This window comes from Rhinolophus ferrumequinum, chromosome 2, assembly GCF_004115265.2.
Source record: "Rhinolophus ferrumequinum isolate MPI-CBG mRhiFer1 chromosome 2, mRhiFer1_v1.p, whole genome shotgun sequence".
Taxonomy (NCBI): Eukaryota; Metazoa; Chordata; class Mammalia; order Chiroptera; family Rhinolophidae; genus Rhinolophus; species Rhinolophus ferrumequinum.
In genome coordinates, this window is record NC_046285.1 from 50,344,687 (window position 1) to 50,361,084 (window position 16,398).

Consider the following 16,398-nt stretch of genomic DNA (forward strand, 5'->3'; position numbering starts at 1 on the left):
ATTACAAAGGAAAGCATTATAATTTTCAGACATCCTGAGGTCCCATGGCCTTTCTGGACCCCTTGCAGTATTTTTGCCCAGCTTGGATTCCCTAGCACTGCCCTCCACCTCCTGCCCCCTGCCCCTCTCACCTGCAGTGGGGCCCATCGGGCAGGTGCTGGCACTGGCCTCCGTGCTCACAGTAGCCCGCGCTGCATGGGGACATGCAAGTGAAGCCGTCCTGTGGGCTGTAGACTAGGTGGTAGTCCTTGTAGCCCTTGCAATGGAGGTAAGTCTGCAGCGTGCTCACGTTCACTGTCGGGTAGGACACACACGAACATGGACAGCAATTAATTAACACCAAAGCCATACCTTTTCAATCAAGAATTCCCTATCAAGCATTTATCCTTAGAAATAATTGGAAAAACATACAAATATGTATGTCCATGGAAGTCCAGAGCAGCATGGTGCATAACATCAACAATGTTTAACGGGCGTTTTGTTGAACAAGGAATATTATGTAACCAATAAGCACCACGGTGTGGAAAATGCATTGGTGAAGAGCATATGCTTTGAAGTCAGCCAGACCTTAACTGAATTTCAAACTTTACTCCTAATTAGATATGTGATTTGGGGGAAATTTCATAACTCTTTCAACCTCAGTTTCCTTATCTTTAAAAGGAAACGATAATAATAGCGCCAACCTTGCTGTGAAGTTTAAATGAGGTAATTCATATATTCAGGATAGTCAGCAGTGCTAGTACTGTAAGCATTCAGGAAACGGTCCCTATTAGAATAATATTCTATTTAAAATATGTTAAATTATATAAATTATACATTATATAAAATAATATATCAAATGGGAATATGTTCACAATTGTTTAAGTAATGAGGAGATTATCAAACATTAGGTATGATTTGATCAGTTTATTATAAAAAATATTGATATGTGTGAAGGTGCTTACGCATAAAAGAAACATTCGGAAGGATATGTGCACAATGAATGGACTTATCTCTGGGACTTGGGATTACAGGTGATTTTTTTTTCTCTTTCTGTTAACTTGTGTTTCCTAAAGTTTCCACAATAAATATATTGTACTTACATAGTAAAAATTGGAGTTTCTTTGTTTGTTTTCCTTAACAAAAGGCATGGTCTGCTCTGGGGTAGTTTCCTTCTTCCCACCCCTAGACCCTCTACCACACATACACATAGTACTATGAGGATTTCACATTGTTGCCCCCAGGAAGGAGGAAACTTAGCCTGGATTCTAGAAGAAGCTCTTGCTTGGTCCTGGACCCAAGTAATAGCAGTTTTGTTGGGTTTGGTATGGTCACCGCCCTGTTCTCTGCCTCACTCCCCAAAACAGCGTGTGTTTCCCTCTTTGATAAACATGCCAACCTATCTCATTCCCATTCTGGAAGAGTCAGGGGCTGTCAAAGCTGAAAGGGAACTCAGAAATCCCACCTCATTTTCTAGATGGGGGTGTTGAGGTCTGGACTATGGGTGGCTTTTGTAGAGTGTCACACCCTTTCAGGTGGGGATATCTCTGCCCCAGCCTTCAACTTAATACCTTTCAGCAGGAAGGCAAAAGCTAAAGGACGTCCCTGTTCATGTTTGTAAAGTACAATGATATTTTAACAACATCACTAACAGTTTTAATAAAAGAAAGAATAGCAGTGGTGGTCAGGAAGGCAGCAAGCGGAGTAATTGCTCTGTGAAACGGTACACGTGGGGATTCATTCAGCTGTGTTTTATGCTCCTGCTCGTGAATCTAGAAATCTGGTGGCTAAAAGGTTTGTAATTTCTCTAAAAAATTACAAACAAAAAAGCTAAATGAACTTGCTTCTTGCTTGTCTGTGGCCCGTTTGCGTGGGCTGAAGATCTGTGACAAGCTCCCACCTTTTACCTCCTCCCGCAGCTATCCCTGTGACCGTCCCCAAGATAGTGACTCACAAGCCTTCAAACTGTGCACGTCTCCCCTGGAGATGGGGTGGAAGACCACGTTGTTCCTCGGCCCCTCACTTCTTTTCCATCTCCCCCACGAGGCCTGCAGAAAGAATGCCTCCACCACGGCATCCAGCAGCCGGTTGTTCAGGAAGTCGATGACAGGGCCCCGTGGGCGGTACTGGAACTCCGAGATGACAGTCCAGTGTTGAAGGGACCTTCCTGAGACCAGTGCTGTCGTGGTACCCCTGTGTGGGAGGGGCACAATGAGGGGCTAAGGGGTGAAGGGGAAGAGGGAGGACCTGGGGACCAGGCAGGGACAGTCCCACTTACATTTTTTGCACTTTGCTGTTCCAGAGGAAAGCCCGAACATCCAGGTTTGCCAGTCTATAGGCCACCTAGGGTGGAGGATGGGGGTGGCGGGTGGTGTCAGTGGGGATGAGGCCCAGCCCGGAGAGGAGACGCCACCCACTTTCATACAATTAACTCATCCCTATCTGTTTCCTTCTCTGAATGGGATCCCCAGGACCCTCAGAACGTTTCTCATCCATTTCTTCATCACATCCCAGCCTAGACCGGTGACTGGAGTGGGTCCCTGCTTAGTAAAAGTTTGTTGGTGAGTGAAGGACTTTACATATCTCCCCCCTAACCCCAGCCTCCCATTATAAAGGGAGAATCTGAAATAAATGGCCCCTACCTTGCCTCTGATCCCTGACTCACCCACTCATTCTCTCCCCACATGTATGTTAACATCAGTCGTGTTTAACCAGACCTAGGGGATGGTCGGGTGCTGGGGACGTCAACATGACAGGAACAGTCCATACTCAAAGACCCATAGTGGTGCAGTAGACCAATGGCAACAGATTTTACCAGAGTGTGGAGTACGTTACATACATTGTCACTTAAACCTTGACACAACCCATTGACATAGGTACTATTATTATTTCCATTTTTATAGATGAGACATCAAATAATTTGTCTAATTATTATTACACCTGCTCTACTGAGTGGTAGAACCAGGATTTGAACCCAGGTATGTAGGATTCTAGAGCCTCAATTACTCAACCACTGTGCTACTTTGCCTGTGATTGAGGGACAGACTAGGGGATGGGAGCCAAGAAGAGGGAGCCCCCAGTTCCCTTGGGAAGTCAGGAAAGGCTTCCTGGAAGTGACATGCCTTGCGTTTCTCCCGTATAACATCAACTGCAAGTCTTGAGGGACTTTCAGAAGGAGAGGCTAGGGTGACTCAGCCACCCTAGATGCTGTTCATTTTGAGTTGGTCATTCCAACCCCCCAGAGGTCTCAGTCTTGGGGCTTCCTGCCTTCCTCACCCCAGGCCTTCCCTGAGGCAGGAAGCTCCTGTCTCCTCTAGTAATTGAATCTAGATGGATGAATAGATACAGAATGCTCAAGTGATGGCTAAGACCCTGCTCTGAACCTGCCAAGACCCGCCTCCCCACCCAGAGCCCCTGCAGCACTGACCGAGGCGTTGACCTCTGCTATGGAGGCATTTTCTTCTTCACTGAGCAAGAGCTGGATGACTCTTAAGGGAAACTCTGGAGACGGGAAAAGCAGATTCATGATCACGTCACGGTTCACCCAGACTTACCCCAAGAGACTGTTGGGCTAGTCCAGAGAGACCAATGAGAGACCAGTGATAGGTCACCAGAGGACTCAGAGGTGGCCAAGTCTGCTGACCCTCACCCTGGTGCTTGCTTGACTGTGGTCAGGGCCCCCTTGACTCTCTTCTCACTGAGCCATGAGGTCACCTTCAGTCTTTCCTCAGAAGAACACTCAGGCCCATGGTTCATGCTGTGACAGCTGCCCCACTGGCTCCCATAGTCTACAACTTACCACCACCTAAGAGAAATTTGGAGTTCTGTCCTGGGAGTTTGATGAACTTAGCCCTAGCCCCCAGAGCCCTCCCTCTTGCCCCCATTTCCCCTAAACAAGAGAAGTGTGGAGATGGGGATGGCGGGGGCATCTGGTAGTACCTGGACTGACAGTTGGAGTGAAATTGTTCCCAGCCAGGAAGCAGCGGGTGTCTGTGAAGGCAGGGGGGCAGGTGCAGGCGGGCTGGCAGCCCAGAGTATGGGAGATGTAGCAGTGGCCTTGGTTGTAGCAGTAATTCACAGGGCAGGACTCGTTCTGACAGAGTTCAGAGTCCTTCAGAACTGCAGAGGGAGCAGAGGTCAGTAACCTCACACTGGGCAGCAGGGGGCAGCCAGCAGCCCATGGAAAGCTGTTCCCGGGACAAGCTTGGTTTCTTTCCCCGACAGCTGGCACAATCTGCAGGCTTGTGGGCCACTCTGAACACCAAACAATGCTTCTTCTCCTTTTTCCAGACATTTCTCTGCCAGGCAACCCTTTTTCCTCTGCCAGGTAGGTACTCTCCCTCTTGTGAAGGAATGGAGTGTTTATCAGACCCTTCGCATCAGAGAAGGACCCAGATGGCTGGCAGGAGAAGGGTCTGTCACCCTGCTTTCCCTACTTACATCCCCTTTTCTGCCTTTACGAAGTTGTGATTCTACCTACTCTGACCTCTGTTCAGATTTCTTTGGGTGCTTTAGGGGGCTTAGTGGAAGCCTCACTGTGATCTCCCTCATCTGACTCCAATAGCTCAGAGGTCAAGATGGTGGGAGGAGCACTCAAAGGGAAAATGAGGCACCCCTGCTGCCAGATGCCCATGGCAGCCCCTCCAAATGTCCTGACTGGGGGGATGTGGAGATGCTGGGCTTCGCATCTCTGAAGACCCTGAGGAGCCTGAGGGCGCACCTTGCCTCTGGTTCCCTGGCTGTGCCAGAAGTCTTCTCTCTTCTCCAGGCCAGCTTTTTGCCTTGGGCTTTCCCCATCAGTGCCTTGGGGCTGCTCTGCCCTGGCCTCTCCCCCATATCTGTACAATCTCTTCTCCTTCAGCCTCATGCCCTACCATGCCTACCTTACCTCCTGACCATATCTATCTACGTTGATCATTCCAAATATTTGCTAGTAGGGTTTCTGGACAGGAATTCCCATGCGTTCTCAGGAAGTTTTTTCGCTTTCCCATCCCCAAATCCCAAGATATAAACTGTTTTCTGTTCTCCACGATGAATTGTTTCCACAAAGTGATGGCCGATACTACCAACCACCTGGGTTCAAGGAGCCGATTTTCCCGATTTCCTGACCAACTTTTCTCGGGGTTCGGGAATGGAAAAGCGAAAAAAAAAAAAAAAAATCCCGAGAACGGTCAGGAATTCCCGCCCGGAAACCCCAGCGATAAATAGGAAAAATGTCTAAGAGTTACATTGTGAATAGTATGTTTATTTCCCATTGTGGGTATTACTGGGTTCAAGGAGCTGATTTTCCCGATTTCCCGACCAACTTTTCTCGGGATTCGGGAACGGGAAAGAGAAAAAAATTCACGGGAACGGGCGGGAATTCCCCCTCTCCCGCGAAACCCTACTTGCTAGAAAAAGGAGAGAAATGGTTTGTCTGTGGCTGTCCTAGGCCCCCCAGGTGTCACCCGTCCCAGAACCTCCTCCTGCCAGGGCTCTGCTTCAGCTTACATGCACAGTGACGCCCATCGCCAGTCATGTTGGGGGGACAGCCCTCACAGCCCTGCCCAGGAATGCACTTCACATTCGGGAAGCACTGCTCCTCACAGGAGTCCTTGGAGTGTTCACAGTAGTGGCCGAAGGTGTTCTCATCACACTGGCAGCTGGCCACCTGAAATGGGTTGCTGTTCACTAGGCAGCCAGGAGGCTGAACCATTAAGTGTGTCTGAGTGTTTCACTACTGACCCCGCTGGTCTGAGGACGCATGGAGCCTGTGTCCTTGTCTTAATCCTGCCAAAACCTACTGAGCACTTTCTTGACCAGGCCCTGGGCTTGCGCATGCCCGCCCAAAGGCACACCGTCCTCTAGCCCATGTGCCTCCCTGGGCCATTCTTTCCCCCAACCCCTGTGCCAGGCCCCCGCCCCAGGTTCTCAGCCTCTTCCCTCTCACACCATATCTCCTTGCCTGAAATCCTTTTTAGAGTAAGACAGGGGCTAAATAAATAAATAAATATTCTACTATCCCTTGCAAACTGGATCCCACATAGGCTGCTCATTCTCCTCTTGCTGACTCCCAAACTAAGAAGACAGAGCCTCACTGCTCAGCACAGTGAGAACACACATAACCAGAACAATGCCACAGGGCAGGGAATGTTCTGGAAACCTCATCAAGCCCCCTGCTCTCTCTTTTCTGATCTCCATGAGATGACTCTGGAAATCTCCCTGAAGTGGAAGCCTCCAACACTCTACCTCCAAAACTGGGTATTTGGGGATATCTAGAATAATACATTGATTTTAAGCTCTGTTTTTCCCACTTTCTATATTTTTTTCCTTTCCCAGTCCCTGGGCTCCCCCGACCTCTACCCCTTTTAAGTAGGAATTCTCTGCTCATGCTTCCATAGAAGGATGTGTGTGTATAAAGGGTAAAGGGGGTCGTAGGGTATTGCCAGCCAAACACTTTCCTTTCTGGCTTCCCTTTTACAACCCAAAACAAACAAACAAACAAACAAAAAATAGATGGAGCAAGATGTGTGGACTTAGGCCAAGTATCTTGGCTAGAACTTGAATGGAGAAGGGTTTTCTCCAGATTGAAAGAGAGTTGCTTGTTTCAGTTGGAGAAAGTAAAAGAGAAAACAAAGGGGTTTGGAAGTGCCAAGATCAGAGGGGACCTGCACCTCTCTTCCCAACACCATGATGAGGAAACTCCAGAGAGAAATGGCTGTGTGGTGTTTCTAGGCAGAATAGACTTTAAGCCTCCTTATGAAAGGTGCCCTGTGTCTGAGCAAGGCACAGAACCCCCGAGCGCCTCCCTGGGTCTGAAGAGGAGGGAGCTTGTAATCCGTGCAGACTCATGCCCAGAGACCACACGGGCACCTTCCTACCCCACCCCTCAGTGCCTAGTTCCAGAACCATGGAGCTGGAAACCACTGGGGAACTCTGAGAAAGGCTGAGGTGGAAGTTTTCCCACCAGCCTGGCAGAATAGGAACTGGGAGATAAAAATCCAGATGAGGAATAAGCAGTAAAGAAAAGTTCTTCTTCTTATACATGTAAGTTTGTGGCTCTACTCACCTACCAGAGCTCCACCCACCTCTTAACACACACTTTACCACAGACGGGCTCAACTATGACATCCCTCCAATTCCCACTTCCTTTCACCTCAACATGAAAACCTCCCTCCCACCCTCGTCCCAGCTCTCACCTCCAGGGAGGAATTGCCCACCCAGCTGGTCTGGTTGTATAAACACTGTTTCTCTCCCTTGCAAGCACAGACCACGGTCTTCGGCTGGAGTACAGATGATAAGTTGTCCTTGACATTTCTTGCTAGAATTTCCAGAGTGAATGGTTCCAGAGACTTTGGTGTCCATAGCAATGTCCCATTCTCTACCCCAGGGAAGACAAGATCAATAAGAGCTGGGAGCCTTGTCTGCTCTGCTGTCCAACATATCTTGGCATCTAACACCCTGAGAGTCAATGCTGGACTTACCCCAACCCTCAAATCTCATCAGGTATTTCCTTGAGCAAGGCTGGTTTCCTAGGGAAACACTGGTTACACTCCAAGTTAGAGGTAGTGCCAGCCCAAGTAACTGATTCCATAGAGAGAAGGCAGCTGCCTGCTGAAGAGACCCCAAATGGTAACGTGCATGGGCCTGCACCATGATGGGACATCCGGGACGGATGAACGATGGGGGCCAGGATCCTCCCGACACTTCCCCAGGCTACACATTGCAGGCCAAACTGGCTTCACCCTCACAGCAGCCCCATTTTTCGCCCTGATTTCTTGCCCACCCCTTTCACTTCCTGGACCTTTGACCAGCCACCCCTTCAGACACCAGACTATAGTGAAACACTGCTACATATCAATGAGGACTCTTCTGATCAAACCTGCCTTATGTTTTCAAGAAAATAGGGAGATCTCCTTAAAACAGCAGGTTAAAAGGAGCTGATAGTAGGGAACAGATGACAGTAACTTCCAGACTGTCAGTCTTCAGGAGAGGAGGCCAGTGGAGGAGAAAATATCCTGATATGATTGTCTGGCCCTGATGCCACATGGAGCAAAAGGGTACAGACAGAAGCCCTTCTTGTGCAAAGAGAAAGAAAATGAGGCAGAGAGGTGTTCAGAGCTCAGAATAAGGTCTCGAAAGGCTTTGGTTTAGCAAAGAGCAGTCACCAGCATAATTAGTGCTGGCAACAGAAGGCAAGCTGCATCCTGTGGGCTTTGATTTCCTTGACCCACATCATGGTTACAGGTCTGGGGTCTCCACACCATTACTGTGAGGGAGAAATGAAGCTTTGCTTGGTCCCAGCACAGAAAAGCAGACAAGGAGTGACAAAGGTAGGTAAATGTGGTTGACAAACAAAAATAGTGATAAACATTCCAAACAAAGTATTTGTATTTCTTTAAATCTTGTTCCACATTATATCCTTTTAGAAAAACTAGACATGAAAATGTTTACATTGGTATTTCTTAGTTGTTATACTTTAGTCTTATAACTTGGTGATTGCCCAGAGTCAGTCTAGCTAGCTGGCCAAATCTCCATAAGCCCATCCCTACTGTTCCCTGAGGATGGGGGCGGGGGGCACCTATTTGAATTATAGAAATCATTCCTAAGGAACGCTCGTCCTGGATATTCCGGTGGAAAAGGGACATGAAGTTGCACAGGGTATAATAATGCAGAAGTCCCCAAAGCTTGACTCTGACCTCATTCCTATGTCCCCAAACATTCTCACCAAAAAGCTTGAAGTCAGTGTAGTCGTTCCTGAGAGTGAACGTGACGTCCTTAGAGTTGCTGGTGTACTCAATTCGTGTGGTCTGCCCCACGTAGGCTTCCATTACTCGGTGACCATCTATAGAGGGCGGGAACTGATCTGAAACACAAAGGGGGATTCAGACCTGAGGTAGGACACTCTTGCCTTGAGACCTCCTCTGTCTTTCTCCAGTCCTCTGGTTTGTGAAGCATTCCCAGGGCTGTGACCCGCCTCTGGAGGTAGGAATTATTCTATGTACCTGCTCTCAGACCTGCAGAGCAGGCTGAGGTTGTACCGACCACCTGGCCAAATCTTTATTCTCTCTTTATCTTCTCCCCAAGCAGGATTCATGTCTAGTGTTTTTCTGATCAGAGTGCTATGCTGGGCATGGTACGAAGTGAATCAGAGAACAGGGTTGTTCAGGGCATCACAGAGTTTTGCCTTTGGGAGAGGGCTGAAAATCATGAGGATAATATCTAGATGGGCATTGCATTTGTCAGAAAAAAAGAGAGGGAGTAAAACATTTTCACTGGTCTCTGTTTTTTGGAGCCCTGCTATTTCTTTCAGTTTCTGTTCACTCATTCATTCAGTCACTTAACAAGTATTTATTGAGTACCTACTATATGGCTGGTACTGTTCTAGGTAGTGAAGACACAGCAGTGAATAAATAATAAAAAAGATACCTATGAAGATTAGAAAATATATTTGATAGTTATAAATGCTAAGGAGAAAAAAGAAAGCAGGGAAGGTGAATAGGGAGTGTAGGTGAACATGAAATTTTAGACAGGTTAGCCAAAAATGTTGACATTTAAATAGAGACTTGAAAGTGGCAAGGGGCAAGCCTGTGGCTGCCTGGGGAAGGGTGTTCCAGGCAAAGAGAACAGCATGTGTGGCGTCTCGGAGTGTGGGTGAGCCTGGCATGTTTGAAGGACGTAAAGAAGCCAATGGGGCTGGAATAGAGGGAGCGAGGTGGGCATACTAGCAGAAGGGTTCAGAGAGGTAAACTGGATAAGGCTTTGAAGGTCACCTCATTGGATAAGGACAGAGTGAGCTGGGGAGTCACGGCAGGGCTTGAGCAGAGGAATAACATGAGTCAAAGAATATGGTAAATTTAAAGAATGTGGAGCTTAAAAGAGTACCACGGAAGGGTGCTCATCTGCCCCTAACTCTGCAAATGCCTTCCTAGGCCTCACGCCACTTACGGAGGGTCGTGTTCATCTGCTGGTATGTTCTAAAGATCATGCTGGTGTGCAGTCCAGTCTGTGTGTTTCCTGTCGCCAGGGCGTCATAGATGCATTGTTCATTTCCATTACATTCAGAGGCCAAATTTTCATTCGAGTTGTTTTTCAAAAGTTGGGAAAGGAAGACAGGTGTGAAGTTGGAAGGCAGATTGTCATCCCTCTTGCCAAGGAGGCTTGTTCCGTCGATTTTCCCTATAACACATGAAGTGGTAGCAGGGGTGGGACTCCAGCTATATTTCTGCAGTGTCCACCCCTTACTGTCACTGTATATGGCTTGCAGTGGGGGAGGGAGACATGGAAGGACAGGTTGACTTCCAGCTTCTGAGTCTGGAAATTTCAGCTCTAGTGAATGAGGGCCACCCACTTCCCTCAGCCTCTCTTCCAGGTAGAGAGATGCAGATGTGATGGGAGTGGAGGGGACAAATCTGGGGTGGCCCCAGAATCCTCAGCATGTCCTCCTGGCCTTTCCACTCCTCCCTTACAAAGGACAGAAATCTGGTACCCACCGGCCTGAGGGAGACAATGTTAGCAGCTTCCTTCATCCTGGCCCTGCCCCCTCTACCCCGAGCACTCTGAGGCCCAGACTCACAGGTCATTCCATAGTGAAAAATCATCTCTTCAGAGCTCTCTTGGGAAATGGTGGTGCCATTGGGCATCTTGAAGTCATCATCTGGATTGTCATTCCAGACCCCTGAGGGACAGAGAAGGAGGTTTGGCACCCTGGGACTGTGGTTCTGCTGTCACACTCAAGATGTGAGGAGGAGCAGGGGGCCCAGGAAGTTGCTTTCCATGGCATCTGTTCTTGGTTCAGTCCTCTAGGAGGCGGGAGAGGATGGACCATAACCTCAGAGCCCACTCTTCTGCTTCCAGGAGGGAGGAGCAGAGAAGGAAGGAGGGAATAGAGGAAGAAGGAGAGAATGGAAATGGAGGCAATGGAGGGAGGAGTGGGAAGGTGTGAGGTTCAGGGAGGAGAAGGGCTGCTGCTGGCCCCTCCCTCCTCAGATCCCATTCTTGATGTTCCCTTGGCTGCCCCGGAAATAGAGTTTTAGGACAGGAAGTGAGCCTCCAAGGTAGCTGAAGAGGTCCCTGACCCTCCCTGCCACCCGCAGGGTTCTACTCCAAGGAGGCTGAGGAAGGGAAATAAGCTGAGATGTCTGCAGGCCAGTGGGGGGGGGGAGCCTCCTGGAATCTAGGGGTCTGAGTTCCTCTTGTGGCTGGTACCTCAGAGTCAGGGTCCTGCCTGCTTCTTACCCAGGAGGCCCTCTGTGTGGTTTCGGTACTCCTCTGGGAGGTTGCAGGAGGCATGGAGGATGTTGGAGAGAGCAGTCACTGAGATGATCACTGTCCCATCTAAGCTGGCTGTCACCAGGGAACCATTGCGGATCATTACAACTCCAGTGGTGTTGAATATCTCCTGGCCTAGAATGTTGGGAGACAGAAGAGGAAGAAACCAGCGCTGGGACCCTGCGGGCCCACGGCTTGGCAATAGTGAAGGTTCAAAATGCAGAGAGGAGAATGAGAGCAGCTCTGGGATGCCCTGAGGTGCCTTCTCTAGTGGCCCAAAACCAAAGTCACAGGACACCCTCACGCCCGCACCACCCCCTGCTACCTGAAGACAGGGACTATCACAGAGAGGCCATCACAGCACTGGAGGAAGAAGTGAGGAGGGAAATGCCAGACTCCTGGGTGAAGAAGCTGCTTCAGGCATAGCTGCTGAAGGGACAGCAGGGATGACGACCACTCGCCTCTTCCCCAGTGCTGCCGCCGCCACATTGCGCTCAGGTGCAGGGCACCTCCTGAACCCTCACAGCTGCCCCCAGCCTACCTTCTGCATCTTCACGGTTAGTCTCAAACATCACAGTCTGGTGATTGAGCCGCACGTCTATTGTGTCATTGGGCTCAAGGAACCATTGAACCTGGAAGAGAATTGGAAGAGGCCTAAGCCTGACCAGCAGGCTGGCCCCCAGGCTGAGAAAGGAGGCTGCAGACAGCTTAGAACCTGAGCCTTGGGGGAAGATGAAGGTGATGGCAAGTGTGACAATGAGGTTTTGCTAGCTGACTGCTATGGGGTACTTAGCATGGGCCAGGCTGTGAGCTAAGTACAGTTCTTAGATTATCTCATTAAAATCTCGCAACAGCCTGTGTGGTAGGTAATATTATTATCCCCATTTTACTCTAAGAAAATGGAGACACTGGAGGTTAAGTCGTTTCTTTAGTTACCTAACTGGTGGAGCCAGGACCCTAATCCTGTGTCTCTAGGGTGACAAACCACTACTCTGGCAGGATGCATCCTCCCTCCATTCTGCCCTCTTCCCCTCTTCCTTCTTTCTCTTCCTGGGACTCCATTTCCAGCTGAGGGTCCTTGAGGGCTCTGTGGGAGGGGAGCAGGGATGCCTAGTGCTCCCTGCCTCACTCACAGTGATGGGGCCAAGGCTGCTGGAGTTGTATTGAGCTGCAAAAGCAATGAAGTTGGAGGCCTGGGCTGAGCTGGTCAGGGCAGTGCGGCCCTGCAGCAGAAAGGAGGAGTTTCCATCCTGGGCCTGGGTCAGCAGGAAGTCTCCCAGCCCATTGAAGGTGTAATTGACACGATCCAAGGTGGTGATGTGGGGGTCCCCGAACATCCAGGCTGGAAAAAGGAGAAACACACCACATTGGCGTGGCAGACAAGGGAAGGATCTGAGATTCCCCACTACCCCTTGGCAGGGCATTTGACCAGATAGACTCAAGCCTGGAAAGGTGTTCATGGCTTATAGAATCCTCCCCAGAAGTCCTCTTACACTTTTGTGCCCCTCCCCCATGCATGTCTGCTCCTTAGCTCCCATTCCCCCATTCCGGCCCCTTCCTCAGGGCCACGTACAAAGCCCCTCTGTTTGCCATCGTACACCAGCACCATCCCCATCTCCCCTGTGGCCACAGCCCGGCCCCAGGCAGCTAGCACTGCCCTGGTCCAGGCCCCAAGAGGCCACCCCTCCCCAGATCCTCTGCCTCGACCCTGCCTCCCGGGGGCCCCAGCAGCCTCACCGGGCCTTGGGGCCTGGTACCCAGCACAGCCGATGCGGGGCCGCCTTTGCTGGTACAGGGTGCACAAGGAGGGCTGGTCGTTCCAGTGGCAGCACCAGAGCTGTGGCTCCAGTTCTTGGTCTGTGGAGAATAGCATCGTGTTGGGGTGGGGGTGGGGACATGGAGGACCTGCAGAACCCAGCTGGAAGGTTCGGTGGGGCAGTATGAGATGGGTGGCAAAGGGCGTGGTTTGGGGATGTGGCACACCTCGGTTCAGATCCTGTCCTGCTCAGTGACCTTAGGCTAATGACCGATTACCGTCTCCCTTGCAGGCCTGTAGGAGCCACATGCCGCCAAGCCCCCAGGTGGGCCGGAACATGGTTGGAGCTAAGGAACTTCCTTTCTTGAAGAGTGGGGTGCTGAGTGCCACTGCTCTCAAAGTGCTGGGAGTGGGAGGGCAGAGCTGATGGTTTTGGGACTATGGACAATGCCTGGATTACAGGGAGGAAGGCAGAGGACACACAGTACCTGTCCCCCCACCCCTGTGTCCCTGAGCTTCTTTGGAGGTCTCCTGAGGGAGATGCCTCCATGTCTTCTCCCAGACAGCCTGCTAATCTGGGTCCAGAGGAATAGGGTCAGACTCCCCTTCCCTAGAAAGATGCCCCCACTCTGGGCGGGGGCTGTGGGGCCAAGTGGAAATGGGGCAAGAGTCACTCAATCATAAACCCTTAGGGTGCCAGCTGGAAGGGATGTTGGGAGCTTCCTAACGTTACAAGGTCAAGAAACTGAGGGCCAGAGAAGGGAAGGAATTGGGAGGGAATGGGGACAAAAGGCTTCCATCTATGGGTCCCACTGCTTGGCACAGAGCCCAGGGCTGGTCTCTGATAGGGAAGAACAGAGAGCTCCAGAGGAGGTGGGGTTGAGATCTCTGTGTACACACGTACCAAACTGCCAAGGACTCTGCACTCTCCAGCCTTCGAGAAGCTCTCCCCATGGCCCGTAGCTGCAGCACACACCCCCACGCCAGGAGGCGAAGCTGCACAGATGCCTGCTGCTGAGGTGCCACCAGCCTGCAACAACCAGACATACTCAGGCCCAGGATGCCTGCAGTGGCGCAGGATCAGGGTAGGGTGTTTCTGGGGAGGGACTGAGGGTGCCTCAAAAGGGACAGGTTACGCATTACCAGAGGGGTGGTTGGTGGGCGTGTGGGGAACCATGGTGAAACCCCAAGAGACAGGAAGGAGGTGTCACCTATGTGAACACGTTGGAATCGTAAGTCCCATAGTCCCTGCTGCCAGGAGCATGGGCAGGAGATCTGGTTCCAGCCCCAGCTGGGCCACTGAGGCTGTCTGTTCAACCACTGCAGGCACCAGAGGCGGTAGTTGGGTCTCTCTTCCCTGTGTAGCTTATAGACCTGCAGACCCCTGAGGCCTGGGGGAGCAAAGGAAGAAGGGGTTATCCCAGGGCCTGGGCCACTGCTTTAGCTTTAGAGACAACGAAAACTCAGAAATGTATCCTCTGTATGCCACTTTCCCCCTCTGGACAGCTCTTTCAGGGATGGGGCCCAATTCAGATTGGCAGAAATTTCCTCCCAAAGACCACTTTGATGTGACCTCTAAATGCCCTTAAAGCTTGGATCCTAGGGTGAAACCCTGCGACAAGTGTTGGACAGGGAGGTCTCACCTGCACCCAAATCAGAGCCAAACCCTGGCTCTGATCTTTAGTTCACAGCATCCTCTATCCTCTTGTTTGTCACTCAGCTCCAGCACCTTCCAACCCCCATGAAGCAGTTGCTCCTCCTGCATCCTATATCTCAGTGAATGATGCCACCAGCCACTTGGCTTTCATTCTGGACCCCGCCCCCAGCACAGACATGTCAGTGGCCAAACAGCCAGGGCAGAGGCCAGTGCTCAGAGGCCAGCTGGGGAGCCACAGAGACATTGGCATGTGAAGCTGGGACTTGCTCTAACACCACAAGGCTGAGGAAGCATCCTCTGTGCCCAGACACCATCCTTGGAAGGGAGAAGTAAGTGGGAGAAGAAACCTTACTGGCGGGGTTGGACGTTAAATATACCTTTAATTAATTGTAAGTTACATACTGCCCACCCCAGCTGCCGTGAGTGAGAAGGAGGGCTCCAGAGCTCAATAAGACACAATAGGACATATGTATTAGGTTTTGACCTTGTTGCCACACAAAAGAAGAAATTGTCAAGATAACTACAATTTGTTAAGGTTTTGGAAAGAATAATCATTGTTTATGATTATCTGTTCTGGTATCTTCTCCATAATGGCCTGGCATCAGGGGAAACCCATTAGATATTCTCTCCCAAGTCTCTCTCTCTCTCTCTCTCTCTCTCTCTCTCTCTCTCTCTCTCTCTCTCTCTCTCTCTCTTTCTCTCTCTCATACTTTGCCCCCTAGGTCACAAGCAGGTGCGTCTTGACAGAAGGGCCCTCATCTGGCTGGGCAGCTTTCTCCACAAGATGGCACCCATGATTTGACTTAGCTTCTGTTTACCAAAAGTTCTTGCCACAGAACAAATAGAATTGGATTTATGCTTCACAATTTATATGACTGATTCCTAACACTAAAATGTCCTTTGTTGTATCACATTTTAGAAACTATAATTTCTTTCCTTTTGGGGCCTCAGGACAGTGCATCGAGTCATGGAGGAGGCCTCATGGGCTTCTTCCTGATTCTAAAGCACTGGCCACCTTGCCAGAGTGAGACCTCTTTGAGAACATAGTTGGTCTTTTCCTTTATTTTGTCGTTTTCCACATTCTTAGCAGTGTCCAGCACACAGCAAGTGCTCAATAAATATGATGACTGAATGAATGTCATACCTCTGGGACTCCTCTGGGTAGATTGCCTGAAGGGATCTCATCGGGATTCACATTCCAACTCTGAGCCAGACACTTGGAATATTGTCCTAACTGTCCATTCATATCTTTACCTCCTGCTACAGCCCTGTCCTCACTTCCAGGATCTGGGCCCCCCCAAGAGACCTCCTGGGTTTGGCTCCCCAGAGAGGAGACATAGCCCCAACCGAGACTATATTGTGTGAGGGCACAGAAGGTACCAGCTGCTCCCCGGGGCAGTGCCAAGTCCCGATTACACCTGTGGGAGGTCAATTTGTGCTGGGGACACCCGTTGGGATTGTGCATCCCCTCTAGAACTGTCATGCCCATGGAGTAGAGGACAGAAGAGGATTTAAGTCCACTCAAGTGTGATTAGGTGGTACTTTTACCTAAGTTGGAGTTCAGGAATTGGTCTGGACGATACTTCTCCCACGCGGGATGGAATGTCAGTGGGCTGTTTTCATAATACCCATCTCCACTGCAGGCAAAGGAAAGAATCACAGGCCTCTGTCACATACAGGGTCTTTCCTCTCGGTCGGCAAGTTATTCAGTCAGCCAGTCACTCACTCAGTCCAGCTGGTCATTAGTTATCAGCTG

At 50.3% G+C, this 16,398-nt stretch overlaps 1 protein-coding gene across 1 annotated transcript in view; it reads right to left on the minus strand.

Moving 5' to 3' along the window:
• Positions 1–16,398, minus strand: part of MUC4 (mucin 4, cell surface associated) — a 34,758-nt gene that overhangs the window by 2,354 nt on the left and 16,006 nt on the right. Inside the window, exons 9-25 of the mRNA XM_033091875.1 lie at positions 16,191–16,279; positions 14,197–14,376; positions 13,890–14,015; positions 12,967–13,086; positions 12,363–12,571; positions 11,771–11,861; positions 11,197–11,364; positions 10,535–10,636; positions 9,907–10,137; positions 8,687–8,824; positions 7,158–7,339; positions 5,470–5,629; positions 3,919–4,098; positions 3,407–3,480; positions 2,258–2,322; positions 1,934–2,172; positions 132–294 (exon numbers count right to left, since the gene is read on the minus strand). Of these exons, the coding sequence (XP_032947766.1) occupies positions 132–294; positions 1,934–2,172; positions 2,258–2,322; positions 3,407–3,480; positions 3,919–4,098; positions 5,470–5,629; positions 7,158–7,339; positions 8,687–8,824; positions 9,907–10,137; positions 10,535–10,636; positions 11,197–11,364; positions 11,771–11,861; positions 12,363–12,571; positions 12,967–13,086; positions 13,890–14,015; positions 14,197–14,376; positions 16,191–16,279 (2,517 nt within the window). The remainder of the gene's footprint in view (positions 1–131; positions 295–1,933; positions 2,173–2,257; positions 2,323–3,406; positions 3,481–3,918; positions 4,099–5,469; positions 5,630–7,157; positions 7,340–8,686; positions 8,825–9,906; positions 10,138–10,534; positions 10,637–11,196; positions 11,365–11,770; positions 11,862–12,362; positions 12,572–12,966; positions 13,087–13,889; positions 14,016–14,196; positions 14,377–16,190; positions 16,280–16,398) is intronic.